This window comes from Grammomys surdaster, unplaced genomic scaffold (assembly GCF_004785775.1).
Source record: "Grammomys surdaster isolate TR1022 unplaced genomic scaffold, NIH_TR_1.0 150, whole genome shotgun sequence".
Lineage (NCBI taxonomy): Eukaryota > Metazoa > Chordata > Mammalia > Rodentia > Muridae > Grammomys > Grammomys surdaster.
In genome coordinates, this window is record NW_021604608.1 from 1,821,466 (window position 1) to 1,849,407 (window position 27,942).

The 27,942-nt window shown below is 37.0% G+C and overlaps 1 protein-coding gene across 9 annotated transcripts in view; it reads right to left on the reverse strand.

Moving 5' to 3' along the window:
- The window catches only part of LOC114619395 (ligand-dependent nuclear receptor corepressor-like protein), a 141,485-nt gene that overhangs the window by 95,124 nt on the left and 18,419 nt on the right, over window positions 1-27,942 (reverse strand). For 6 of the 9 annotated variants that reach the window (XM_028765207.1, XM_028765206.1, XM_028765202.1 and 3 more), the window contains exon 2: window positions 6,904-6,969. In XM_028765207.1, coding sequence (XP_028621040.1) covers window positions 6,904-6,969 — 66 coding nt within the window. Of the gene's footprint in view, window positions 1-5,679; window positions 5,730-6,903; window positions 6,970-27,942 lie in introns of those variants that run through there. The other 3 variants (XM_028765204.1, XM_028765203.1, XM_028765200.1) reach the window with 1 other exon arrangement.

Sequence of the window (27,942 nt, forward strand, 5' to 3'; positions counted from 1 at the left end):
TGTATGTGTATGTGTATGTGTATGTGTATGTGTATGTGTATGTGTATGTGTATGTGTATATGTATATGTATGTATGTATGGAAAAAGAAAGTAGCTATAAAGTAACTCCTATTGACATTCTGCTATATTCACAGTTCAGTGCCTTGCTCAGCAGTCACCAGACAAGATTCTTCTTATAGCACATAGAAACAAATAGAGTCCCATATTATTCAGAGTTAGAGACCTTGGAACACGAAGCCCTAAGTAGGATGCCCCCATCAAATGCTCACATCAAGGTTCAGGGGACCACGTAGAAGAGAAGGCGGAAGAGCATTAAGAGCCAGAGGGTAAGGAGAATACCAAAACAAGGCCCTCAAAATCAACATGACCTAAGCTCATATTAACGCAGAGTCTGTGGCAGTATACAGGGTCCTGCATGGGTCTGCAGCAGCTCATCTGTGCATATATTAGGGCTTCCATTCCATTGTTTTTATTCAATTCCTGGATACAGGAATGAGTGGCTCTCTGATTCTTGTGCCTTCTCTTGGGCTCTTTTCTTTCTGTTTGTTTTGTGTAATTTGATGTGTTAATTTTTGTTTCATCTTATATTTTATTATTACTCCTTAGAAACCTTTTAGTTTTCTAATGAGAGACAGAAGAGGAGCACATCTGGATAGGAGAGTAAGTGGAGAGAACTGTGAGGAGCAGAGGGAGGAAAAGTGTAACAGGGATACATTATGTGAAAAAATACTATTTTAAATAAAAGAAAATAAATATATTTTTATTAAATGAAAACAATTTTTCTTATTATTATTCATTACCACAATCATTACTGCCAATACTACCAAGAAGAACCTTCCTCCCTTGATGAATTACAATAAAAGACTCCACAGTTTTCAGAACCTATGCTAGGAAGGGCTGAATTTATAGTTTTTAAATGTATCATTACAGACACAAATGACATCCTCAAACTCAATAGAAACAAGAAGCAAAATACAATAACCTGCTTCCTGACTTTAAGCCACTGTTTTTGTTTAGAATCTTTATCTAAACATTGTCTCAGTAAAGCCCTTAATCTATATCAGAAGAGATGCCCTGACAGAGAGAGACCAAATTCAGTGCATAAACTCACCAAGCCAAATGTGCACCTTTCCAAGCAAAACCAAATATATCTATAAATTAAGTAAAATGAAAAGTAAATAAAAACTGGCAAATATCTGACAAAACATACTGGATTATCCACTTAAAATCTCTGATTCCTTGAGTTGATACACAAGCATAGTTTAATAGATTCTGCAGGAAACAGTGAGGAAAGTTAATGGAAAGGTAAGTAACACTAAAATGTCTCTAACTTCAACAGTATAGTAAAATGGAGAATCTTATAAAGTAGGATAAAAAGCCAAATGTCCATCCTGGCAAGAGGATTGTCTTAAGTTTTGGGCACTCCAGGCTGGCAGTGAAAGGAATGCCAAGAGCAGATGGCCAGATCCAGGGTTTAAGACAGAGAGACTTAGAAAATCTGTACTATACTGACACTAATGAGACTATTAAGAAGCAGAAAAGAAGACAGAGCCAGACTAGGGATGCTGATTGGCACTGGCAAAGAGTAGAGATGGCAAGAAAACCTCTCGTCTTGGCACTCAGCACTCACCTGGAGCAGTCATGAAAGAACATGTTAAAAAGAGCTCTATAATCTATATTCTGAGCAAGCTCAGCAAAAGTATCAGAAGACTATAAACTGAAACAAGGCCAGAAGAAACTGAATCAGAATCACACACTAGTCATCAGCTATAAAGGTAGAAATCTGGGTCTTCAGGTGAAGACACTGAAGTTTCAAAGACCTAGACCCAACCTTGGGGGAAAAAAGGACTACACAGGGCAGAGTCAGCATTCCCAATCATATTCCTGAAGGACTGCCCACAGGTATGGCCAGCATCTGTGACTACACTTATGAAGAAAAGCCCACTTACTGAACCAGCATCTGTAACCTGATTTCCCAAAGTTCAGTCTGGAGGTGAGAACAGAACATAAAAAGTGGTATACATAACCAGCATCTGAGACAAAGAAGGCCCAGAGATATAGTAGGCATCTGGGAATCAAGGAAGGAATGCTGAGGGTCTTATACTGGGCAAACAGGCCAAACTGCATTCATAAGACATACCATGGTCCAGCCCTCTGCTCTTGATATTTTCTTACTTTGTTTTAACACTTAATGTCAATTTAGCAGGACAGATCTGTTCTGCCATCTCTCCAGCCCTTGGAGGGCTTGACTAACCCTTGTAGTGTGGTGGTTTGAATTAAAAAGCACCCCTTGTACACACACTCATAGAAAGTGGCATTAGTGAAGGTATGACCTTTTAGTAGGTATGGTCTTGTTGGAGGAAGTATTTTTCAGAAGCTCAAGCCAGGCCCAGTGTCACTCTCTCTTCCTGCTGCCTGATGATCCAGATGTAGAACTCTCAGCTCCTTCTCCAGCCTCATGTCTGCCTATGCTGCTTCCTGCATGGGTTAAACCTTTGAATCTGTAAACCAACCCCAATGTTTAAATGTTTTCCTTTCTAAGAGTTGCTGTGGTCACTGTCTCTTCAGAGCAATAGAAATCCTAACTAAGACATTTAGGCACACTAAGAGAAAGACTTAATAGACTTTGAGATTAAAAAAAAAAAAGTAATTTGGACAAATACCAATTAAATTGAAAAAAATCACTAGGACATATTTTAAAAATATATTCCACTAAACTGGAAAATGTAAAAGAGATAAATACATTTCTACATTCACACAACCTATCAAGATAAGTAATTTGAACAGACCTACAGCAAACAAAGAGGTACTGAATCAGTAATAATAATTTAAAACAAATTCTTGTTCTAAAAAAAAGTCTAGGTCCACATAGACTATGTGTAACTCTAAAGAACTACCACCAAATGGCTCACAAACTATTCTATGAGATAGAAAAAGAAAGAATACTATCAAACTTATTTTATGAAATCAGAATTACCAATTACAAAACCAGATAGACAGAAAATTACAGACCAATCTCACTGATGAAGAGATGCAAAAGTTCTCACTACAGTATATATTAATCAAATTCAGAATACATAATCATTAACTATGATCAGGCTGGCTTTACCCAGTAGGCAGGCCTCATGTTCTCCAATATGAAAGGCCTATGTTATTGCTGCTGACTGCATGTAGCAGTTTAATGACCTCTTCCAGGGTGAAATTGTCAAGGACCAGAAAATGTCCCTTTCATGGCTGACCATAGGCTCATTTTCCATTTTGACTGAAGCAGAAGTATGACTATGGCAATGGTCCTTCCTGCAGCACACACTACATCCCTATTATGAGCACAAGGGACAAGATAGGTGTCTTAACTATATCTAGCAGAGCTGTAAGCACACCTAGCACCACTTCACTACCAAGAAGAGAGGCTTATGATGGCATCACCTTATCCCACCACTTTGGATTTATCCATCCTGTCCATAAAATCCTGGAGGGACAATAGGAAATGATTCTGGACACAGCCATTCATCCATGGACATTTTCTGACCAATCCAGGCTGGCTGGAATACTTCTTGGACAAGTAGAACCTTAATAATGGTCTGTCTTCCAACCAATCAGGGTGTTTCTTGGCTAATCAAGGATCTGGGGATTATCTTTGGGTAACTAAGTGAAAGGGTCTTCTTGTCTAGTCAAAATATAAATATTGCCAGTCTGGGAAAATGGATCTTTCTGAGTAAATCTGAGGCTAAGAACAATAACTTCTGAGGAAGCAGTTTTGGTTTAGTATCCAAGGAACAAGACCCAAATTACTCCCACCTTAGTTGGAGCAATGGGGTCCTGTCAGTGTTGTCCCTCAGTAGAGATCATCAGAAAAACTGTGTAGAGTAGGCGCTATCAGAAGGACAAATCAGAGAATTTGTGAAGTTACAGAAGTGGTAGTCAGGTCAGGAGGCAGAATACAGGCATCTTGTCTTTTTTGATTTTAGACCAGCTTCTCCCTTTTCCAGGCAGCACACTCTGTCCACACCAGTTTCCCATGTGCATTCAGAAACCCTAACTTTCCTTTGTTCCTAGGTCTGGATCTTCCAGCTATCATCCTGTGCTGGAGTGACTCAGCTCCTGGATGAAGGGCTGGGATTCCCTTCCTTCTCCATCTCATTCTAGAAAACTTTAGGGTATTTTCATGAAAATGATTCTAGGGTTAGGGAAGTGTGAAAGGAATAAAATCAACTTAAAGGTATTTTCCTAGCTTCTCAGCTACTATAAGCTTGGCTTTGAAAAGCCAGGCCTGCCTTCATGTCCTCTAGCATAACATGACCCAGGAGTCTTTGAGGCTAGGAAAGAGGAAACAGCCATACTGAGGTTCTGTGAATATTTATTTGGAGATGCTGAGGTCCTGAGGAATGGAGGTCTCACCCATGGCAATAGGATGGGAAGGGAGTAAGAGCTAAATTACCTGGGGCCTTTTTATTAACACTGGATCCAGGTGACATGTGTTTGGTCCTTGCTCTTGTTTGGTCTGCAAGGAAAGGGCATATGGGGAGGAGACTGAAGAGAGGGATAGAGTAGCCTGCTGGAACCATTGCACACTGAGCTAATGGAGCCAGTGAGTTTGGGAATCAATTTTATAATAATTTATTCAGAAGTAAACATTCCTAAGCTCCACCCAAATAAAAAACAAATAGCTGTGATATTCAAAGACAGAGATTACATGATTTTAATGGATACAGAAAAGTCTTTTCAAAAACCAGGCATCTTTTCATTATAAAAGTCCCAAAGAGACAAGGACTAGAAGTAACTTAACATAATAAAAGCTGTAATAGATAAGCCTACAGCCAATATTATAATACATGGGGAAAAACTCTTAAGAATTTCTATTAAAATCAAAAATAGGATAAGGTCCAGTTTTTCTACTCTTGTTCAAAATGTTGGCTAAAGTCTTACGAGCAGTAAGAGAAGTAAGTAAAAGAGGTACAAATAGGAAAGGAAGAAGTAAAAATATCCTTATTTTCAGATTGTGTGACTCTATAAAAGTCCTAAAGACTCCAAAGATATGAGTCAAAACTGCACTGAGATTCGATCTTTCTCATCAAAATAGCAGTCATTATGAAAATAAGTAACAGGCTGGAAAGATGGCTGCACAGAAAATGCTTATACCTGATAAATAGTTTTAAACAAAGTGGCAGAATATAAAATTATCATATATAAACCAATAGCCTTCATATAGGCCAGTAAAGAACATGTTAAGAAATTAGGAAAATCCACTCAGTTTTGGAATGAACCTGACCGTAGTAGTGAAATAGGACGCCAGTCACTCAGAAATAAAGTAAACAATTAAATGGAACATCATCAAATTAAAGAAAGCTAATAAGTAAAAAGAGAGCCTGCAGAATGGGAAGTCTTTGTAGAACATCCATTTCACAGAGGATTGATATATAGAATATGCAAGTTTCTCAAAAAACTACACAACAATAAAACAAACTACCCAATTATTATTAAAGGACTAATTAAGTAGACAGTTCTCAAAAGATAAAACACAAATAGCCAACAAAGTGTTTTAAAATGCTCAGCTTCATGAGCCATCAGAAAAATAAAAGTCAAAACTGCACTGAGATACCATCTTTCTCATCAAAACAGCAGTCATTATAAAAACAAGTAACAGGCTGGAAAGATGGCCCCACAGCTAAGAACACTTACTTCTATAGGATCCGAGTTTGGTTCCTATCACTCATGTCAGGAGGCTGATAACCATCTCTAACTCCAGCTCCTCAATGCCTCTGGCCTTCGGGGGCATCTGCACTCATGTGGATATACTCACATGTAGTATACACAATTAAAAATAATAAAAACAACTCTCAAAAACAGGAAAAACATACTGGTGAGGATACAGACAAAACTTACACACTGCTGGTGAGAATGCAAACTAATCCAAACATTACAGAAGTCAGTATGATTGATTCTCAAAATAAAATTCACTCTATCTTGTGACTCGGTTACTTCACTTTTGAGTATTTACCAAAACAAAAACAAAAGCAGAAATAAAAACACATCAAAACATCTTAAGAATACTTGTAGATCAATGATTACTGAAGCACTCTCCACAATAAGTCACAGAACCAACCTAGGTGTCCAATAACAAAGGAACAATAAAATATGGTATGTATACACTGTAGTTGTTTCCAGCCATAAAGGACAAAACTATGTCACTTGCAAAAAAGAAAATGAATATCAGAGTTAATCAGCTTGAGTAAATTTACCCAGTCTTAGGAAGACAAAATTGTATGCTCTTTCATTTGTCATTCCTAGAATTTATATACATAAAATAATGCAGTTTCAAATAGTTTTAAAATAAAATAATGCAAAACTGCCTGTCTAGGAGAACAAAGGGGATTAACAGGAGTGAGGAAGGAAGTGAAAATGGAGGGTCAGTGGCACATGGGTAGGGAATGTGCTGAACATACAATATACACTTGTATGGAAATTTAAAAAAAATAAAATAAAAATTTGAACAGCTTTTAAACAGACATTTATTTCACAGAACATTTACTTACTTCAATTTAACTACGTATCTTAATAATTTGATTAGTTTAATTGATTTGATATTTCTGTCATTTTTAAATTTAAATCCTACTTAACAATAGGTCAAGATATGCAATTTATAAAATATTAGACACATAAAAATAAGATTGTATTATTGAGATGAAGACATTCATTTTCTATTTTAAGGCACTATGCATTTCAAAAATGTATGATACAGATCATGTAATAAAATATATAATGAAGAATACTGGATTATTTTATTTATTTAAAACATTGTCAAATTCAAAGTGATCATACATTTATATTTAATATACAGTTTTTCTAGAACAACTTTATTAATTAGAGTAGAAGGTTTAAGTTTAAAATAAAAAAGTTAATTACCTTCAAATAAACTGAGGTCTCTTCGTAGCCGTGGTCCATAAAGCCCTTCTAAAATACTCTCAAAACCTGTGTTTTTCAAAGAGAGAAAGTGTATTAGCTTCTGGAAAAGCTTTATTTTTTTAATGATCAAAACATCTAAATTTTATGTCAGTCAATAAATAATTTTCCATAGTATACCTGTTACTTTCACCCAGTTTAAAGTGAACTAGCTAATATGCTAATTATATAGTTAACTGTCAAATTAAGATTGTAAAGTAATTAGAATACTGAAGAGCATATATTAACCCAAGCTCAAGTACTAAAGTACTGTCAAGCATGACCTAATATTTGAGTCAAGAATGCTGGTGAGAATGTGGGAAGAGAGGAATAGTCACTCACTGTTGGTGGGACTACAAAACTCTGAAACCACAATGAAAATCAGTATAGAGAATTCTCAAAAAGCAAAATGTAAATCATATGATCCACTTATAACCCTCTATGGCAAATCCCCAAAGAACTTGACATCATATTCCATATATACTTGCTTGGCCAAGTTCACTGCTGCTCTCCTCACAGTAACAGAGGAATGGAAAAAGCCTAAATATCCTACACTGATAAATGGTTAATGAAAATGTGGAGTAGGTACACTATGAAATACTAGTCAGGTGTAAAGAAAAATTAAATCATGAAATTTGCCGGTAACATGATGATGGTGCAAGGGGCTGAGGGTGGGAAGAGCTACAAACAGCATAGTAGGAAACAAGTGCTATCAAAGGGGCAATGGGAAAAACAGGGAGGAAGACTTATCTAGGAAAGAGGTGGAAAGGAAAATACTGAGGGGCAGAAAAGGAGGGACAAAGAACACCAAAGCTGACTGGAACAAACATAAACATTATTTATAGTTATTTACAAATACATATAAATGTGTATAAATATTTAAATAAAGTTATGCTACTCAGGGTGATAATGCTCCCCAAAGAGTCTTGATTAACAAAGTTCTTGGTTCCAAGCAGGGGAACCCCGTTCCACAGACTCCCAAGGCTTGTGGTTGCCTTCCACAATGTGAACAGCTCAAGGTCACTCCTATGATTTCTACTAAATATTTAAGTAAAATATCCTACATTTCATTTTGTATTGTTTGATAATAGAAAAGGGAAGGATATTCTTACTCAGACCAATGTCAAAACATGTACAAGGGAAATTTTTATCTTAATTTTTTAAATTTAAATATTATCACATAATCCTCCCCCCCTCCCTTCGCCTTTTCCTCAACCTTTCCCATGTTCTCCTGGCTCCCTGTCAAATTTATACCTTTTTCTTAAATTGCTATTGTGACATATATATTTCTACATAAAAGATAAATATATAAATATAATCTGCTCAGTCTACTTAGTGTTACATTTATGTACATTACTGTGTAAGAAATCAGCCTAGAGCCGGGCGGTGGTGGCGCACGCCTTTAATCCCAGCACTTGGGAGGCAGAGGCAGGCGGATTTCTGAGTTCGAGGCCAGCCTGGTCTACCAAGTGAGTTCCAGGACAGCCAGAACTACACAGAGAAACCCTGTCTTGAATAAAAAAACAAAAAAAAAAAAAAAAAAAAAAAAAAAGAAATCAGCCTAGAATAATCATGTGTCACTCGCTAGCAGGGATAAATTATGAGATCTGTGTTATGTGGCTTTGTTTTTGTGTGAACACTCAGAGAACACCTGCACACAAACCTAATGCATATCACCTATGGATTTCAGGTTATGAACATGTAGAGTAGGTTATATTACTGAATAGTGTAGCTAGTTGTAACAAACCAGTAAGAACTCTTATTTATAAACTCATTAATATTGCAACCAGAGAAAAGGAACACTAAAATATGAGATCATAGCAGGGTTTTATGTGCTCGTTTTAGCTCCAGTGTAATGCTATTGGATCATCATTCTACCTGCAATTCTTTTTTTTTTTTTGAAAACTTAATGAGTACTACATCAACATCACTCTTCACCCTCCTTCCCTCTATAACTCCTCCTGTGTCCACCATTTATAATCTCTTAAGTATTATTGTTACTTATACATATGCATAGGTATATGCATATGCACACATGTGTATATGTAGCCTACTGAGCCAGTTTAGCTTTGTTTATACATACATTTGTTGGATCAATAGAGATTGGATTGTCTATGTGGAAGTCTGTCCCTGGAAGTATCAGACTCTCATTCTCTTAGCAGGCATTCTCATTCTCTTATTACCATCTATATAGCTCTTCAGCCAGGAGTGGGATTGGCATGTAATCCGGATTTGTCATTATGCTGATTTTGCTCATGTTATGTTACACTATTGTTATGAGTTTCTTGTCATATATAGAAGACGCTATTAACAGCAGAGATTTTTGCCTTCTAGCTCCTATTAAATGGGCTTTAAAGTCGAATTAGGTAGCTACTAGTTAGTCCAAGATCGAAGTACCACTATTGTACCACTGTAAATGTGCCGATGCGATTTGTAGGCTTTATAACTGGGTAGAACTGTTCCTCTCCCTTGGCAGTTTACACACCACCTTCTGATACTATCAAGAGTTGAACCTCAGGGAGAAGACATTCAGATCAGATCGGTTCCAGCTTAGTTCCTAGATATTCTGTGTCCAAAGTATGTAGTATCTTCAGCTATGGTGTTTCGCCTTCATATTTTGGAATGCAATCACAAGCCTTGGGAGTCTGAGGCTCCTTCCTCTCTGATGACTCTAGCTTGTGTCTAGCTGATACACAAAACAAGCCCGCACACCATCTCTTGTAACCAAACAAAGCTTCCAGTAAGCACAGGTCTAAAACAAGTCTGCACTAGGTCTTCTACATATATATTATAGCTTTCAGTTTAGTAATTTTGTTTTTAATAAAATCTGAGGAGATAAAAATCAACCTATCATATGAAAAACATATTCACAAGGGCATCCAAAAGAGCTAGAAACAAATAAAACAAAGGTGAAAGAAAGAAAGAAAGAAAGAAAGAAAGAAAGAAAGAAAGAAAGAAAGAAAGAAAGAGGAAGAGAGGGAGGGGGGGAGGGAGAGAGTGAGAGAGAGGGAGAGAGAGAGAGAGGGAGAGAGAGATAGATGGGGGAGGGGAAGGGGGAGGAAGGGGGGGAATGACAAAGCCCCAGGTTCAATAAGAAACCACACCTAGTAAAGTAAGGTGGAGAGCAACTGAGTAACCTTGGGGCTTCACTCGCACATATGTGAACACAAACACAAAAAGTTGAATAAAAATCAGATATTAATAGGTTTATATGGACAGTAATAAGGTTTGGTGGGTAAGGAAGCTTGAAGCTAAGACTGATATGAACTTGATTCCCAGAAGTAACACAGTGGAGCAAACTGACTCCCAAAAGCTGTCTTCTGACCTCTGTATGTATGACATGGCACCCTCCTTCCAAATAAATGAATTTTTTTTATTTTGTTTATATATACCGCCTTATTTGTTTCACATTAGTTTCATTTATATTCCTTCTCATTCCCCATCCCAGATAGCAAAATATTTTGTAATAAATAGCTGTTTTCCTTTACGACACAGTAGTTGTATGAGTTTCTTTATGACATACCTGTATGTAAAGTATTCTGTTTTTACTCCAAATTACTAATCTTTCCTATACATTCCCTATGCCTGTGATCATTCCCCTTCTCTAATAGCCCCCATTTTCCTGTCTTGTTAAAAAAAATTTAAATTCTGAGGGTAAGAGAAAAGACAGTATTTGTCTAATTTATGTGATAGTTTGAATAAAAATGGCCCTCATAGGCTCATATATTTCAATGCTAAGTCACCAGGAGTGGAACTGTTTGAAATGACTGAGAGGTGTGGCCTTATTCAAGAAAGCGTGTCACTAGGGGTGGGCTTTGAGGTTTCAAAAGCCCATGCCAGGTCCAAAGTTTCTTTCTTTCCTTCCTATTGTCTGCATATTAGGTTGTAGAACTCTAAGCTACTTCTCCAGTACCATGTCTCCCTCTGTGCCGCCATGCTGCATGCCATGATGATGATGGACTCTGAAACTGTAAGCAAGCCTCCAATTAAATGCTTTTATAAGAACTGCCTTAGCCTGTTGGGCTGTGTCGTGCACACGTAGGTGTGGGTTCTGTTGGGTTGAGTTGTGGGTCCCGCGTCTGTCCCCTCCAGGCCAGAGTGATGGCTCAAAGATGCAGAGGCACAGGAATTTGACTATGCTCACTCCAGGCTGCGCTTGGCTGAAGCTGGACTGTGGGAAGCTGCAGGGAAGGGGCTCTTGGTCGCTGCAACTTACTTGACTGGGTCATGGCTAACCCAGCTAGCTCATTTGAGTTGGCCACCTCTGTGGCTGGAAGCATAGAGAGGTCCTCAGTGGGAGATCAGCGGCTCAGTAGTTGAAGACCTTCTCCATGGTTCCCCACGGTGGGCCTCAAAGAGGAGAGATAGTCCAGGTCTTAAGATATGGTCTTAAGATCTTTATTGTCATGGTGGAAAGTGAATGAAGCTTTATCCCATATTCTCGGGGCGGGCCAGAAGTTAAATACCTTTTGCAAGGAGGGTCTGGAAAGGAATGCTTAATTGGCTATGCCCTCTGGCCTTTAGGTATCTCATGAATACATGTCTTGAGGCTCTGTAGTCATGCCCTCTACTTGTGCTACATGACTGATGGCTACATGACTGAGGGGCTGTAGAGGGCTGTGGCTATGTGAAAGGAACCAGGGGTCTCAGGAGCAGGGCTGAACTCCTACTGTCCCTTTAGCGTCTCCGGGGTTCAAGGCCTACGCTAGACCAGGTACCCAGCTGTGTCTCACAGCCCACCGCCACACTGGCCATAACATAACTTTACAGCAATAGAACAGTAAGACAGACAGAAGTTAGTACAAATAGTAGGGTATTGCTGTGTCAGGCCTGACCATGCTGCTTGTTGGTAGAATGTAGACTTTGAACTAGAAAAGCCATTGAATGCTTTTAGGTGGGACTTAATGGGCCACACTAAGAGAATGATGCTGAAGGTGATTTGAACTGTGTAAAGCAAGCTCAAGAAGTTTCAAAGGGGAAGAATATTAATTAGTAAGTGGTCTAGAGAGCGTTCTTGTGATATTTTGGAAAACAATGTAGCTGGTTTTTGTCCTTGCCCTAAAAATTGGTCTGAAGCTAAATTGAGGAGCTTTGGATTATTGTCACTGGAAGAATAGACTTCAGGACAGCCTACTATTGACTCTGCTATGTGGTTTATTAGTAATCACCCTTATGCAGATTTATAATAAAAAGGAACAGTCTTGACGAAGAGAAATATAAAATATACAGTTTGAGGAGAAGAGGAGCACCAAGAAATGTAATGAAGCTAAGTCCTCGAGCTAAGCTCAAAAAGATAAAAAGTTTTTTCAAAAAAGCTTCATGATAAATGAGATAAAGGGAGTGGTAACCTCAGGGTAAGACCCCTCCATGCTTAGCTTCCAAATTGTGTAGATAAAGGAAAGCTTAAGCAGTGAACAAAACCACTGAAAACAGAAAGCTGGTGAAAATGTAATTAAACTATGGGGTCAAGTTCCAGCCCTAAATAGCAGCAGAACTTGGTTGGCATCTTCAGCCAAGTGGTTCTGACTTTATCTAGGAAAACACAAGAAAGCAGTAGTGGAATCTCCTTCTCTGTGGCTAAGGAAAGCCACTGAGGCCAGGTATGTGTCAGGGCTCTATCCCTCCATGAAAGCCCAGAGAGTCCAATGTATGTAGTTGTGAAGGTGAAGCCTGAATTGTGCTAGAGTTATTCCCAAAGATGCTAGAGATCCCAGAGTTGTGGGATACCTGCCAATTAAGAGCTGATAACAAGTAGAACCAGCCCACGAGGGAGAACTGTATTGCAGTCAACAAAGTTGGAAGGAGTTGGAGTGCTGAAGAACAATTTGACATCAGATAGGGAAATGCAGAATTTGAAGTTTGTACTGCTAGTTTTCAGTCTTGCTTTGGCATGGTATTTTACTATCCCTCCTTTTTTCACTTTTGGAATGGTTATGTATATTCTGTGTCAATGGACGTTAGAAGTGTTATCTGCTGTTAGATTTTGATTTTACAGAGTTACAGTTAAGATAAAGCCTGGAGTCTCAGAAGAGTTTGGATTTTGGACTTTAAACAGTGTTGAGGCTAAAAGACTATGAGGACTTTTGAACTGAATGCATTTTGCATTATGATATGGCTATAAGCCCATGGGGGCGGGGCAGGGAGTAGAATGTGCTAGTCTGAATAATAATGACCCCCAATAGGCTCAAATATTTGAATGCTTAGTCACCAGGGAGTAGAAGTGTTTGAAAGAAGAAATGTGGCCTTGCTGAAGGAAGTATGTCATTAGGGGTAGGCTTTGAGGTTTCAAAAGCCCATGTCAGGCCCAGTGTCTCTCTTCCTCTCTGCTGCCTGAGGATCACTTATAAAGAAGTTTCAGCTACTTCTCCAATGCATGTCTACCTATGTCTATGGACTAAGTCCCTAAAAGCCCTCAATTAAAATTCTTTCTTTTCAGAGTTGGTTTAGTCATGATGTCTTTTCAGTGACTAAGACAGTCTAGCTTATTTAGCTTGATATCACAGTTTCATCTATTTTCCTATAAGCATGACTTCAATCTTCTTTGAAAAGTCCTCATAGTCTTCTAGCCTTAAACACGGTTTAAAAGTCCAAAGCCCAAACTATACACACACACACACACACACACACACACACACACACACACACACGGCGGGGCGGGGGGAAGGGCGAGAGAGAGGGGGGGGGGGGGCGCGGGGGGGCGGGCGCGCGCGCCGGGGAGAGAGAGAGAGAGAGGAGAGAGGGGATTCATTCTTACCTGACTAATACCAGTATGTGTAGGGTATGTATTTTATGCTGATTGACTCATTCAGGAGTTGTATAGCTGAAGAATACGTTAGCTTTATTTTATTGGTTTTGCTTGTTTGTCTGATGGAACTCCAAACTGCTTTCCATGGTGTCTAGACCAATTCACTTTCTTTCTAACAATTCATAATGGTTCCTTTTTAAGGAACATTTTTTTTTATTTATAACCAACATTTTTTTTTATTTATAATACAGTCCTTCTGACTGAGATGGGATGATATAATGTAGTACTGATCTGCATTTTTCTGAAAGACAGAGATGTCAAAACATGTTTTCATATATTTGATGCCTATTTTTACTTCTATCAAAAAGAATCTGTTCAGGGTATCTGCCATTTATTGACTGAATTTTACTTATTGGATGTCTAAGTTTGGCATTCTTTATATGTTTTGGATATTAATCCCCTGCCAGGAAGAACATCTGCCAAAGATTTTCTGCTCTCATGCAGGTTATATCTTCACTCTGGTAACTGTTATATCTTTACCACCAGAGCTTTCAATTTCATGATAGCCCATTTCTCATTTCTATTTCCTGAGTTACAGGAGTCCTGTTCAGAACACTATTGCCTGTCCCTATAGTTTTAAGCATTTCCTTTATGTTTGCCTCTAGTAGTTTCAAATATTTAACTCTTATTTTTAAGGTCTTTGATGCATTTTGAGTTGATTTTTGTATAGGATGAGATGTGGATCTAATTTTATTCTTCTACAAATGACAAAGGATTACTACTAGCCAGGAAGTCAGGATTTAGGAACCACGGCCAACTCTCATTATCCCTTCCTTATGTTACATACAATGAGACAAACTGCTTGTCCCTCTCATCCAATCAGGAAGAAAAAGGGCCCCAGTCTTCCCAGATGCTCTTCATGATCTTGAAAATCATCATTGCCAAGTGCAAACCCCCTGAGAATGTTCAGTCCTCTCAACTCTGATTAGATGACTGGCACATGACATTTCACTGATAGTATTTAACTAGTAGGAGAAAATGTATCCCACTGTACATATTCTAATGTCAAATCAATAATCTCCATGCACCCAAATCATGATTATAATCTGTTATTTAGTTTACCATAAAAAATGGTTATGATCCCACTACATAACTACATACTTCCCCCTTATCAACATGTAAGCCCGTAAGAAACAATGTCTCAACTAACCCAAACACAGTCCTGACTGGCAAGGCTCTTGCACTGTTGTTCCCTGGAATGACCATATATCTGTTTTCTCAATTACACCCTCAACCATATAAAACTTTTGCTTGTTGGTCTTCTGTCCATGTATAAATTCTTTAAGTGATACACCAACAAAAACTTGATGGAAGTGGTCTGACTTCCTTAGCTGACCTCCCCTATAGCAATATGCAGATATCCAACTTTTCTAGAATTATCTGGTTAAAAGGTTATTCATTTCTCCAACCTGTTTTTGGTGACTTTTTACACATCAAATGGCTTAGCTATCTGACTTTATTTCTGTGCCCCTAATCTATCCTACATTGTCTACATGTCTACTTTTGTGTCGCTACTCCTGTGTCTTTTGTTACTAAGGATCTTAAGTATGTATTGAATCAGAAATTCTAAAAAACTTCAGCACACTCCTGTTCAAGATTGCTTTGTTTACTTGGGGGTTACTTTTGCTTCTATATGAATTTTATGATTGTATTGATTTTAACTTATACATATTAATCATTTGATTCAGTTTCTTTTTCTAAGTTAGAAAAGAATAAAGTTGTAAAGGATCAGAAGAAAGGTGCGATATCTGCAATGGTTTCTTAAATTTTAGTGGTGTGTTTATGTATATACAGTGCAGTGTGCAGGTATGTATATACATGTGTGTATGTGTGCTGGCAGTGAACCCCAGGTACCTGTCTGCCACCACCAACACCAGGGTTAAGATTTGTACTTCTGTGGGCTCAAATGCCTTCTCTCACCCACTTAGGTATTATTTCCCCAGCCCAAATTTTACCTTATTTTGTAATTACTACAGTGCAGCAAGTTTTCTTATGGCATTTACTTTGAAAAAAATGTCAATTATAATTATGAGAGGAATTACACAAATTATATAGAGGGCTTTAGGAAACATTATCCTGTTAATAACATACATTTCTCTGATCCATAAGTTTGTCCTTTATCTTCCTGTTTTCTTCAGTGTAGAAGACTTCTGTCTCTTCAATTAAGATTACTACATGGCTGGTTTGTTTAAAGGCTGTCATGAATGAATTGTTTTCCTTCTTGTTTTTCTTAACATGTATGTTACTAAAAGTTCCAGATTTTTATATACTGTTTCTATATCCTATTTTATCAGCTCAAAAATCTTTCTAGTGGAGTTGTTATGGTTTTTAAGATTATATCAGCAATTAAGAAAGATTAGAAGTCTTTCCTTCCTTCACCCAAGCTTCTGTAAGCAACATTACAAAACCTCATTGGAATACACACACATGAAAGTGGACACCCTTGTCGTCTTGTTTATGATTTCAAAAGACATGCTTTCATTTGTTGCGTATTTACCAGAAGTTCTCTATGAGTATATCATTCATGTGTGTGTGTGTGTGTGTGTGTGTGTGTGTGTGTGTGTGTGTGTGTGTATGGAGAGGGAGGGAGGGAGGGAGGGAAGGAAGGAGGGAGGAAGAGAGAAAGAAAGAAAGAAAGAGAGAGAGCCCCCTTATTATGTTTAAGAGTGAGTTCAGTATTCTTCCTTTTCTGTTTTAGGATATAATTTGAAAAGCATTTGTATTAGTTCTTCTTTGTAAGTTGTGGTTTGAATAAGAAATGGCCCCACAGACTCATATACTTAATGCTCAGTTACCAAGGAACTGTTTGGGAATGATTAGAAGGTATAGTAGCCTTAAAGGAGGAGTTATGTCATTAGGCATGAACTCTGAGGTTTCAAAAGCCCACAGCAGGCCTAGTGTCTATCTTTTTTCTCTGCCCACTGTCTCTGGACTAGAATGTAAAGCTCTCAGCCAAAGTTTTAGCACCATGTCTATCTGCTTACCACCATGATGATCATGAATTAACCCTCTAAAGCTGTAAACAAGCCATCTATTAAATGTTTTCTTTATTAAGAGTTGCCTTGGTCATGGTGTCTCTTCAGAGCAATAGAACTATAACTAATGCAGACACAGGTCTACATTAGCTTTCCTATGGCTGTGATAAAACATGCTGACAAAAATAAGGAAGGGTTTGTTTCATTCACAGGTTTAGGGCATATACAGTCTATCATGGCAGGGAAATCATGGCAGAAGGGCTTGAGGCAGTTAGACACAGCACACCTGCTGTCAGGAGTCAGAAAGAAACAAACTTTAGAGTTCAGTTCTTTCACTTTTACTCAGTCTGGCTGTTAAGTGGGTCTTCCAACCTCATTTAAATTTAAACTAGACAATACCTCACACTTATTCTCAGTAGTTTATCACCTAGGAGTTTCAGAGTCTCTGAAGTTGACAAGTTAATCATCACAAGGTTTAACAGAATTCAACAATGAGACCAGTTGTGGGCTTATCTTTGATGGGAGACTATCAGTACTTAAATATCATTGTTCTTTGTAAATCTGTTTGGATTGAATTTATCCTGATGGTTTAATTTTTATAGGCCACATGTCTAGTAATTTATCCAGCTTCTGCAGATTTTCCAATCTGTTGAAACCCAAGTTTTCAAAATATCCTATTAGTATCTCTATATTGGTATATCTGTTGAAACATGTCCTAAGTTTTATTAATCAGGATGTTCTCTCTCAATTCTGGGTTAGTCTGGCTAAGAGCTTACCAACCTTGTTCAACTTTTCAAAGAGCTAACTTTGTTTCATTGATCCTTTGACTGCTAGTCTTAGTCTTACATCAGTGAGACCACTGGGTTCTTTTAGTTTTGTCTCTCAGGGTCCATGACCTACATAGTCCTGATTTTTTTTATTAGAATTTCACATTTAATTAACATAAATTTTCTGTAAATTTATGCTTCACTATGAGTGATATGGCACAGAGGTCAAAGGTACTTGCTGATAAAAGCCTGAGATACTGAGCTGTATCCCTGAAGCCCACATGGTAAAAGGAAAGAACCGAATCCCACTAGTTTTCTCTGTCCTCCATGTTGGTGCACCATGGCACATTCACATGCACAAATACATAAGCATGTAATAAGCAAATGTTAAAAAATAATTTGTGTGTGTGTGTGTTTGTGTGTGTGCGCGCGCGCGCTCTAGTTTACTAGGTGTCTACAGAAGATAATCCAAATCTTGTTTCTTCCTTATGGTCAGAGCAGGAAGTTTATCCTCTATGGTTTGTTAGTTTGCAATTTGTACATTCAAATTTGGTCAATTCTTTTCAAATATTTGTTTTTTTATTAGTTTTTCTCTTTGCAAATACTTAGTACTATCATTTATTCCTGTAAGTATGAAATTGTGCTGTAAAACTTAACAGCTACTAGTGGCTTCTTACCATGTAAAGGAGATCAATGCCACTGACAGTTGGCTGCCTCTAAATGATGGATGGAGATACAGAAAATGAACACAGCTTATGTCACAATGACACCCATTTCAGGCTCCTGACCCACTAGAATTATAAGATGTAAGATATATTGTGTTACTCCACCAAACTTGTGATGTTACAACAGCAAAAGGAAACTAATACATGATTCAGACTAATACCGTGGCTTGAAATTTCTTAACTGGAACAAGGTACAAATCTGTTAGAGAGCTAAACCAGTTTCCATTTATTTCCTAAATGCCCTGCTGTGTTCAAGTGTTAAGAGTTTTCTTCTAGGTAGAAATTCATAAGAGGAACTAGGTGGTTCTGGGATATGAAATTAAGTCAATTTAAGTTTGACATCCTGCTTTTTATTAAATGATCATCTAAAGCTAATATAAAACATTTATCAAACATTGAATTATACAATTGCCATTTTAGTTTGAAGCTTTCTATAACTGAGGTACAGTGTATTTTCTTATATTCTATATTCAGATTTTCCTTCTGGTACTTTATAATTAGGCTTTGAACCTTTTAAGAATTTCAAAATAGTACCATATATCCTTAATAATAATTACCCATTTCAAAAGGTATAAGCATTCCTGATACAAATGTTTTGTACTCATATGTATAACCAAACTTTGTCTTGTTTTATAATTTTCTTTTTGCAGGTAAGAAAATTTGTGAACACCAAGTATCATTTTCTGTGCCTGTGTGAATTTGATTTTCACATGTAGCTCTTTAACCCATGAGAATTTATTTTTAATGAGTAGTATAATAGAGAAAAATAATTTCATATCAAGACATTAATTTTGACTATATTACCATAAAATTTCAAAGTGTTAAAGCATGTATGTTTGTAAATATTTAATGGATATCTAAATGTAAAATTTACTACTATAAATTTACTTGATTTTTATCATTGTAAATTTTCCTTTTCTAGATATTTCATGTAATAGAATGATGCCTTTTGTGTTCTTCGGTGTCTAGTTTCTATTTCTGAATATATCACTTTATAGCATGTTGATAATCTTTATCATGAAATAGTATTCCACTGTATAGACATGCCACATTTGTTTAGCAATTTGCTAGCTAACAGAACTGAGTGGTTTACACTTTCGGGCTTTTATGAATGGTGTGGCTATGAACACTGTGCACCAATCTATGTATGGAAAAATTTTTATTTTTACCAGATAGTTAAAGAGCAAGAAAATCAGTGAGTTTTGTGGTAATCCTATGTTTAACATTTTGAGAAACTGCCAATATCTTTATAAAGATAGAGACATAACTTTGATTCAGATCAAAAATTCTTCACCAAGATTTCTGTATTTTATTAGAGTCAATAGGTACTAAAGGCTATCTTATTTCCCTAGTGAATAATGATGTCCAGTTTATTTTCTTATTCAACAATATTGATAATCTGTGTACGTTCTGCCGAAATACATATTCAAACCTTTTGATCATTTTTGACTTTTCTTTTTCTATGGAGTTGTAAGATTTGTTTTGGGTTTTTGTTTTTTGTTTTTTGGTTTTTTTTCTAAAAATTCCTCATCAGTTATATATACACGTGAGCATTTTGTTTCAAGCTCGAGAACTTCAGTTTCAAGCACATGCATTTGTGACCTTAAATCCAACCAATCTACTTTTTCTTTACGGACTTGATTTTAGACTGTATACCTATTCCTAACTAGTTCAAAGATTACTACTCCATAAGATACTAAAATTATCTTTAACATTTTATGGTTTTCTTAATTCAAGTATAACATATAACTTAGAGTTTGCTTATCTAATAAATTTTACCTTTTTGCTTATTTGTTTTTTATATTTTAATATTTCACTTAATATTCATGCAATACTTATGTGTTTGGCTCTAATCCACTATCCCTTTCCTCACAGTCCAATTCCTACCTCCCCTCCCTACTCTTCCCTCTGAGCTTCATATGCTTTTAGTTTTAAATCCACTAAGTTCACTCAGAGCCATCTGTATGTTCGTAGGTGTAGGGGCACCTACTGGGGCATAAGCAGTCTCTCGGGCCACATCTCTACAAAGAAAACCTATTCTTACTCTTCCAATGGAACTCCCAGTAGTTCCTCAGCTGTGTGTGTAATTTCATAAGCTTCTCCCTGTTGATATTCTTGCTAACTTGATACTGTGGAAGTATTGTGCATGTAAAGTCCTAGCTGCTGTGAGTCAGCAAACACTGCTTCACTGCAGATGAACACTATCTTTAACTCTTAAAATCTTTCTACCCCTTCTTCCATACTGATTCCTAAGCACTAGAGGTGGGGGTTAGGCTAGAGGTGTGTGACACAAATGTCTCATTTAGAACTGAGAACTCCACAGTCCCTTACTCTCTACATGCTGACTGGTTGTAGCTGTCTGTGGTAACCTCTTTGATGGTTTGAATGAACCACCAAAATGGACACACACACACTCCACATAGGCTCAGACATCTATTTAAACAGTTGGGGCACTGTTTAGAGAGGTGTATCTTTAATGTAGAGGATGGATCACTGGCTTTGATAATTTAAAGTTTTAACCCACTTCTAACCTACTGTTTCATGCTTGTAGTTGAGGACATAATTTCTCTGCATCTTCCTCCTGCTGTGATGCCTGGCACTTGTTGCCATGCCTCTGCCTCATCATGATGGAATTTTATCCTTCTACAGTGATAAAACAAAATAAACTCTTCCTCAAGTTGAAATTGAACAGACTGAAACTGGTCATACAATTTAATCACAATAGAATATACTAATATAGAAACTGGTATCAGAGAGTAATAAGCTGTTGCTAGAAGAACCTGGTCATGTTTTTTTGAAGGAATGTGGGACCTTGGACCATAACAATGGATGAATGCTATAAGCAGAGCCATGCTAGTAGAATATTCGTAGACAGTAGGACTGGAAATGGATTTTGAAGGCCCCGCTCAAGCACTTTCAGAGGAGACCAATATTTGGAATTTGTTCTGGGCTTACAACTGTGTGATTTTCTGGCAATGATTCAAGCCTGCACTTTGCCTATGTTTGAAGAATTTGCCCGAGGCTAACTTATGTGGCATGGTTGTTACTGATAACTCACATGCAAATCTACAATGAGAAAAAAAAACAGTGGAGAAAACACAAAATGGACAGTTTGGAGAGGAAAAGAGCACTAAAGAATGCTAAAGTCAAGGCATATGCTGGGAGAAAGGCTGTAACTGTTATAGAGATTAATGTAGGAAAAGGTTGCTTAACACTGAAATAAAGGGAAATAAAGTCCTCAGAGCACAACCTATGCACCACCATAGCCCAGCTTGGTTTGGAACATTTTAAAATGATCTTTCAGTGTTTTGAGAAGTCTATTTAGTTTCTTTAGCCTCCTTAACTTGGGTTATCTGTTTTCCTAAAGTTTAGTGGTTTTAGTATATCATAGATACTAACCTCATGTTAGATGTGAAAGATAAAAACCCTCATTCTGTAGACTCCCTCTTCATTGGCATGATATTGTTCTGGGCTGTAGTCCCACTTGTTAACTTGTTGGTCTTGATACCTATGCTACTGTGCTCCTGTTCAGAAAGTCCTTTCCTGTTCTTATAAGTTTAAACATATTCACTATTAGATTTAAGGCATTAGGTCTTCTGTTGAGGCTCATGATAATTCGAGATTAAGTATTTTTGCAGGTTAAGAAATATGGATTTAGTTTAGTTCTTCTACATATAGCTATCCAATTTTCCCAGTACCATTTGTGGAAGATGCTGCCTCTTCTTCAGTGTGTATTTTTGGCTTCTTTGTTAAAAAAAAATCTGGTGTGAGCAGGCATGGGGATTTAAGCATTGATCTTCAATTCCATTTTATTGACCAACTTGTCTGTTTTTTTTTATGCCAAAAACATGCTCTGTAGTGTGAATTAAAACCAAAAACCATTGACACGGCATGAAGCAGTGAGACACTGTGCAGAGGGTGGCTAGCAGGCCAGGAGTGGTGGTAAGGCCTCCGGCTGGGAAGTGACCTCGGTGGACATAGACAGGTTCCAGGAGTGAAGGTTTCAGGAGAGAATTCGATTTCCCAGAAAGCATTACAGCTCTTGTATGATAGAAGCTCTCAGAAGATCCTTGATGGGAGTAATTTTCACACCCCTTTATTCCTCCTGGATAGAGTCTTATAAATATTTTGGGGTGGGTTGGGTTCTGATTGCCAATGCTTTCTATTGGCTTGGTCTGAGATGTTAGAGATCCCTCATTTGCATGTGAAGAGGCTTGGGGTGCTGTCTTATGTAACTGATTATCACATTTCTCTCCATAGGATGCTTTGGTCACATGACAGGGGCCTGGTTAGGAGCAGGTGAAGCCATCTGGTATGAAGTGCTAGGGCTTCTGAACCCAATCAACCTTATCAAGTTTCCTAGCACAGTCTACTGCCTGACAACTCCTCCTTTTCTTATTACAAAGGAGAAGTGTCATCTGAATAACTGTCTCCTATGTTGGGAACAGTTGTACCAAGACCTGATTCAGTATCTTTGCGATGTTACTCATCTAGTGCTTTAGAAATTGGATGAGGTAGGGTGCCAAAAGCAGCAAGGCTCAATGGCTAGTACAGGACCAAGAAGGGGAAGAAGCACTGGAGAAATTCTTTGAGTATTTGTACATCTTGTTCTACCAGCCCAGATTCACTGACAGAAAAGCAACAGTTTCCTAGTGGGGATTTTAGAATATTTTTATATAATTCATATCACCTGAAAATAAAGGTTTATTGACTTCTTCCTTTTCTTTATGTATTCCCCTAATCTCTCTTACTTGTCATACTACTTTAGTTAAGATTTTAAGCACTATATTAAACCAGAATGGTGTGAACATCATTGTCTTGTACCTGTTTTTTATGAGAGTTGCTTTGAGTTTATCTATGTTTAGAGTGATCTTATCTATGGGCGTGTATACTGCCTTTATTGTATTGAGGTATGTCTCTTTCATCTCTAGTGTCTCTGATTCTGTGACTTTAATTATTAAGGAATGTCAGATGTTTGTCAAAGATCTTTTCTACATCTGATTAGATGGTTTCATATGGTTTCTGTCTTTTATTCTACTTATGTAATAGGAAGCCAACTTGCTCACAGTGAATAATCTATTTATGTGTATTTAATTTGATTTTCAAGTAGATTACTGAAAAATTTTAATCTGTGTTCATCAAAGATATTGGCCTATATTTTTGTTTTTGAGTATCAGGGTAATTTTGGCTCTGTAAAAAGAAAATAAAATGTTTCTTCAGTTTTACAGAATAATTTGAGAAGTATTGGTGTAACTTTGTAGGTCTGATGGGAATCTGTGCTTAATCACCTGGCCCTGGGCTTTTCTCAGTTGGAAAACTTTTAATTACTATTTCTATCTCATTAAATATTACAGGTTTACTTAGATTATTTACTTTTTGATTTAACTTTGGTGTATGTGTGTGTGTGTGTGTGTATGTATGTATGTATGTATGTATGTATGTATGTTTTGGTCTGGTGCTATGTATATAGATGGTAAATTCTGAACCCCAAGATCTGGTTGCCCCCAGATAAGTGAATTCTCATGTACAGTGGTCTATGTTATGTAAGCCTTGATCCCCCAACTTAAAGCTACTGGTTAAGAAAAGGCTAGAACCTATGATTGGGCTGTAGAAAAAGGTAGGACCTGAGAATCGAGTGAGGAGTCTCAAGAGACAGCATAGGACTAGAAGAAAGGAAGAAGGAAAAAGAAGATGCAGAGAGCAAGAGGTCTCCATTAGACAGTAGGATGGATCAGGAACACATGGCCTAGAGAAATGCACCCTGAAATCAGACTGATGCAACAAAAGCAGCTGGAGCAAGACACAAAGAGAAAGTAGCAAGGAACGTATGGATTGGATATATGAGAATAGTATATAACCTGCCCAATCTAGGCTTTCAGGTTAAAAATACCAGGTTTTTGTGTCTTTTTATAGGGGCTAACTAGAATAGAATATTTCATTTACATCTAGAAATTTATCCATTTCTTTTAGGCTTTCTAGTTTAGTGGATTATAATTTCTTAAAGTATGACCTTATTATAAATGTCTGCATCGTCAGGCCCTGTTTCAATGTCCCACTTTTCATCTCTAAGTTTATTAATTTGAATCTTCTTTCTTTGTGTTTATTTAGCAAAAGGTTCATCAATTATTGTTAATTTTTCAGGAACCAACTTTTTATTTCATTGATTATATTATCTATTTCTATTTCATTAATTGCAGCACTGAGTTTGACTATTTTTCATTTTGGGAGGTTTTTTGATTTTTCTAAAGCTTTTCAAGTGTGTCACTAACTTATTAATAGGATTTCTTCCCAGCTTTATTTATGTAGGCATTCGGTGCTATAAACTTAACTATTAGGACTAATCCATTGTATTCCATAAACTTTGATATATTGTGTTTTCATTTTCATTCAAATCTAGAAATTCTTAAATATCCTTCTTGCTTTTTCTCTTGATAAAATTTTTCAGTAAGGAGTGTGTTGTTTCTGCCATTCTAATCGTTGTTAATAACCAGCTTTAATCCATGTTGTAGAGACAGAATGCAGGATGTTATTGCAATTTTCCTATATTTGTTGAGACTTGCCCCTCAGACTGTGCTCTCCCACCCCTGGAGAAGCCTCTACAGGCTTCTCTACATCCTAACACCCACCCTGACAGCATTGGGTAAGCGCAGTCAAACTTCCCTTGTCTTGCCTCCCCTAGTGGAAACAAACCCTACAAACTACCTTTCCGTCCTTTTATTTGAATCTGTCTCCGATGGTAAAGTGTGTCTCTTGAAGCAAAAAGACGACTCCTTTTTCCTAAGCCAATCTCTTAGTCTGAATTTTCTATTAAGGTATCAAGACTGTTAGTATTGCGTTATTACTGAACAGTGTTTACAATTCTTATTATTCTGTTGTTTTCTTCAACCTCTTTTGGTTAAACTGTTTTGGGATTATTTATCAATTTATCTATTTATTGTATCCTCTTGGGTATACTTAATTTTCCCTTCAGTCTTGTTTCTACTGGCATCCTTTGTAGAGGTTGGTTAGTAAATATAAATTTCTCAAATGATTTTAACACGAAATATTTTTTTCCTCTTTGATTACAACTGATAGTTTTGTCTTTCAATATCCTTTTTGAGTTCTATATACTTAGCCACATTTCTTTGGAGTAAGAATTTTTCTCCTATGATTTTGTTAAAAATATTTTCTGTGTCTTTGACCTGAGTTTCTTTCCTTCTTATATACCTATGATTAACGAGTCTTTTAATAAAAGCACAGATTTCCTAGATTTTTTTTGATTTAACATTTTCTTTGAGTGATTCATTTCTTCAACACTGTCTTTGAGACTTTATATTCTCTCTTCTACCTTTCAAAAAGTTATTTTACAGTTATAGCACCCCCACTTACTCTTTTCTATTTTCCAATTTGTTAGTGAGGCTTTCCTCTGAGCTTTCGACTCCCTAAGCCTTTCATCTTGAGTTTTGCTTCATGTAAATGTAATTTTTATTTTCTCAGATGATCTAATTGTCATCTTGGTGGCTTACTTCTGAATAAGTTCATCCTTTCTAGTTTTTTCTGAACTCTGGCTGACTGGTTCAACTCAGCTGTTCTGGCCCAAACTCCTCTCCAAGCTGTCTTATTCAAACTGGCTTCTCTTGGCTTCTAACTGGATTGCTCTGCTTGGCCTCAAAATAACTCTGGCAACCTACTCTAATCTTCTGGCTCCTTATTCTCTGGCTCATTATGTCTTCACCTGTAACCTGTCTCCATAAAACTGTCCCAGTAAAACTGCCTCCTTTCACTCCTCCCTCTCTTGTCCCTCCCTCCTCTCTGTGTTGCTCTCTTAAGTTGCTTCCCTTTCTTCTGCAGTTCTCTTGAATAGCCTCTCTTTCCTCTCTGTTCTCATGAGAGTTGGGTATATCCTGTCTCTCATTCTGTCAAGTATTTCTCTCATTTGTCACTTTGTCTGCCCCTCAACTAGACTTTCAAACATGACTGTCTCTTTGTACAAACCAAAGTTACCTTCATTGCTTGAGGTTAAAAGTGTATACTCAGGTGTCTGTAGTCCAGCCAGAGGAATTAATAAAGGTGTGTGCTAAGGGCATATCTGTACTCCATCCAGATCACACAGACCTAGAAGGTCTTTGGATGTGATCCCTTGCCAGAACAGCCATGTTGTTGGGTTAAAATTCCTCTACAATTTCAATTAGACTTTTCTTCAAAGATTCTGTCTCTATTAAAATTGTTTTTATTATTTCATTAAATGGAGTGTTTCTGTGGTCTTCATTGAGGAATTTGGTCATATCTTCTGAGTTCCTTGAACACAATTATAAATGCTATTTTAAAGTCCATGTCTTCTGGATCAGACAAGTTGCTTTTCTTGGGAAAGTAGGGTTATTATTTTCTGTGAGATATATTGTCTTGACTATTCACGTTCTTAGTGTTTTTTTAAATTTATTTGTATATTTTAATGGGATATTAAAAATCTAATCTAGATTTAGGGTATGGAGTGTTTCTTTTTAAGGTTATCTAGTCTTGCTTTTATTGGGTGGGTATTTGGATCTTTGTTTTCCGTTACCCCAGCTTGTCATGTTGTGCATCAACTGAAAACTGGTTTGTTTTCCGTCTTGGGGGTACTTTAAGGTTCCATCTTCAAATCCTATAAATTTCCACATCCACACAATAAGTAGAATGACTTGTAAGCCAGCAGGAATGGGAGGGGTATGGCTCCAGATGTTGGTAACAAGGATTTCAGGTCAGATACCAAGCAGTCCCAAGTCCTAATTCCTATCTGGTATTCCTATTTGGACTCTGTTGAAATTTCTTGAGCTTCTAGGCTAGCTAGCACATTGGGCAGGTGGGGTGGCTAAGAGATAGTTAGGAAAGCGATGGGACTCCAATTTTAATATTACATGTAATGTTCAGTGTGAGTTTCTGCTAAATAATATGCCTTTAAAATCACAAGTATTTCTTTTTGTAGCATCTCTTTTTATTTCATTTTTCCAGAATAATAGAACTTGGTAGCTGGAGACAAAGGAAAAGGGACAGGGGACAGGGAGCCAATCTTAAGGACCAGATATTCTGATGAGAGAAAAATAAATTTATTAAGTGATAGTGTAGTAGGTGATACATGTGAAAGAATTCTAAGTGCAGCATTCATGTATCTTCTATTAATTTGGAACATAAATCCCTACTTAGTAAAAATTTAACTATATATACCCTTAATATTCAAATTTTTTTGAAAAGACAAAATTCAAAAATGTTTGGGAACTGTAAGTCTGGCTCAGTGGTAAAGTGTTTGCCTAGCGTACTCAAGGTCCCTATATGTTCACCCCAGCACCACTATCTGGCGTAGTTTTAGTTTATCTAGCAAATTCCATACAAAATGTAAATATCTTATTTACCTTTCATCCACCAGGAGTAGGAAATTCTGTGCTTTTAAAGGGCTCATTTGATTACATCAGGATCACCTGGATAATATGCTTCTTAAATGTCAACTGTGCCTTCTAATATAACCACCTTAGAATTTTGTCCACTATGATATACATTTAAGATAAGGTTCATTATTAATGAAAGTCATTAATAAATCATTAAATATCTATCTTCATGCTTCTTTATATCCTTTTTCAAATATTAGAGTTGCACTGTTATTACCCCACAATATTCCAATAGAGCTTTGATTATAGAGCTTAGATTCTTGTTCACTTATATATAACATTTTACTACTATCTTTAATCTGTAGTACATTGTAGATATCTCTGTGAAAGCTA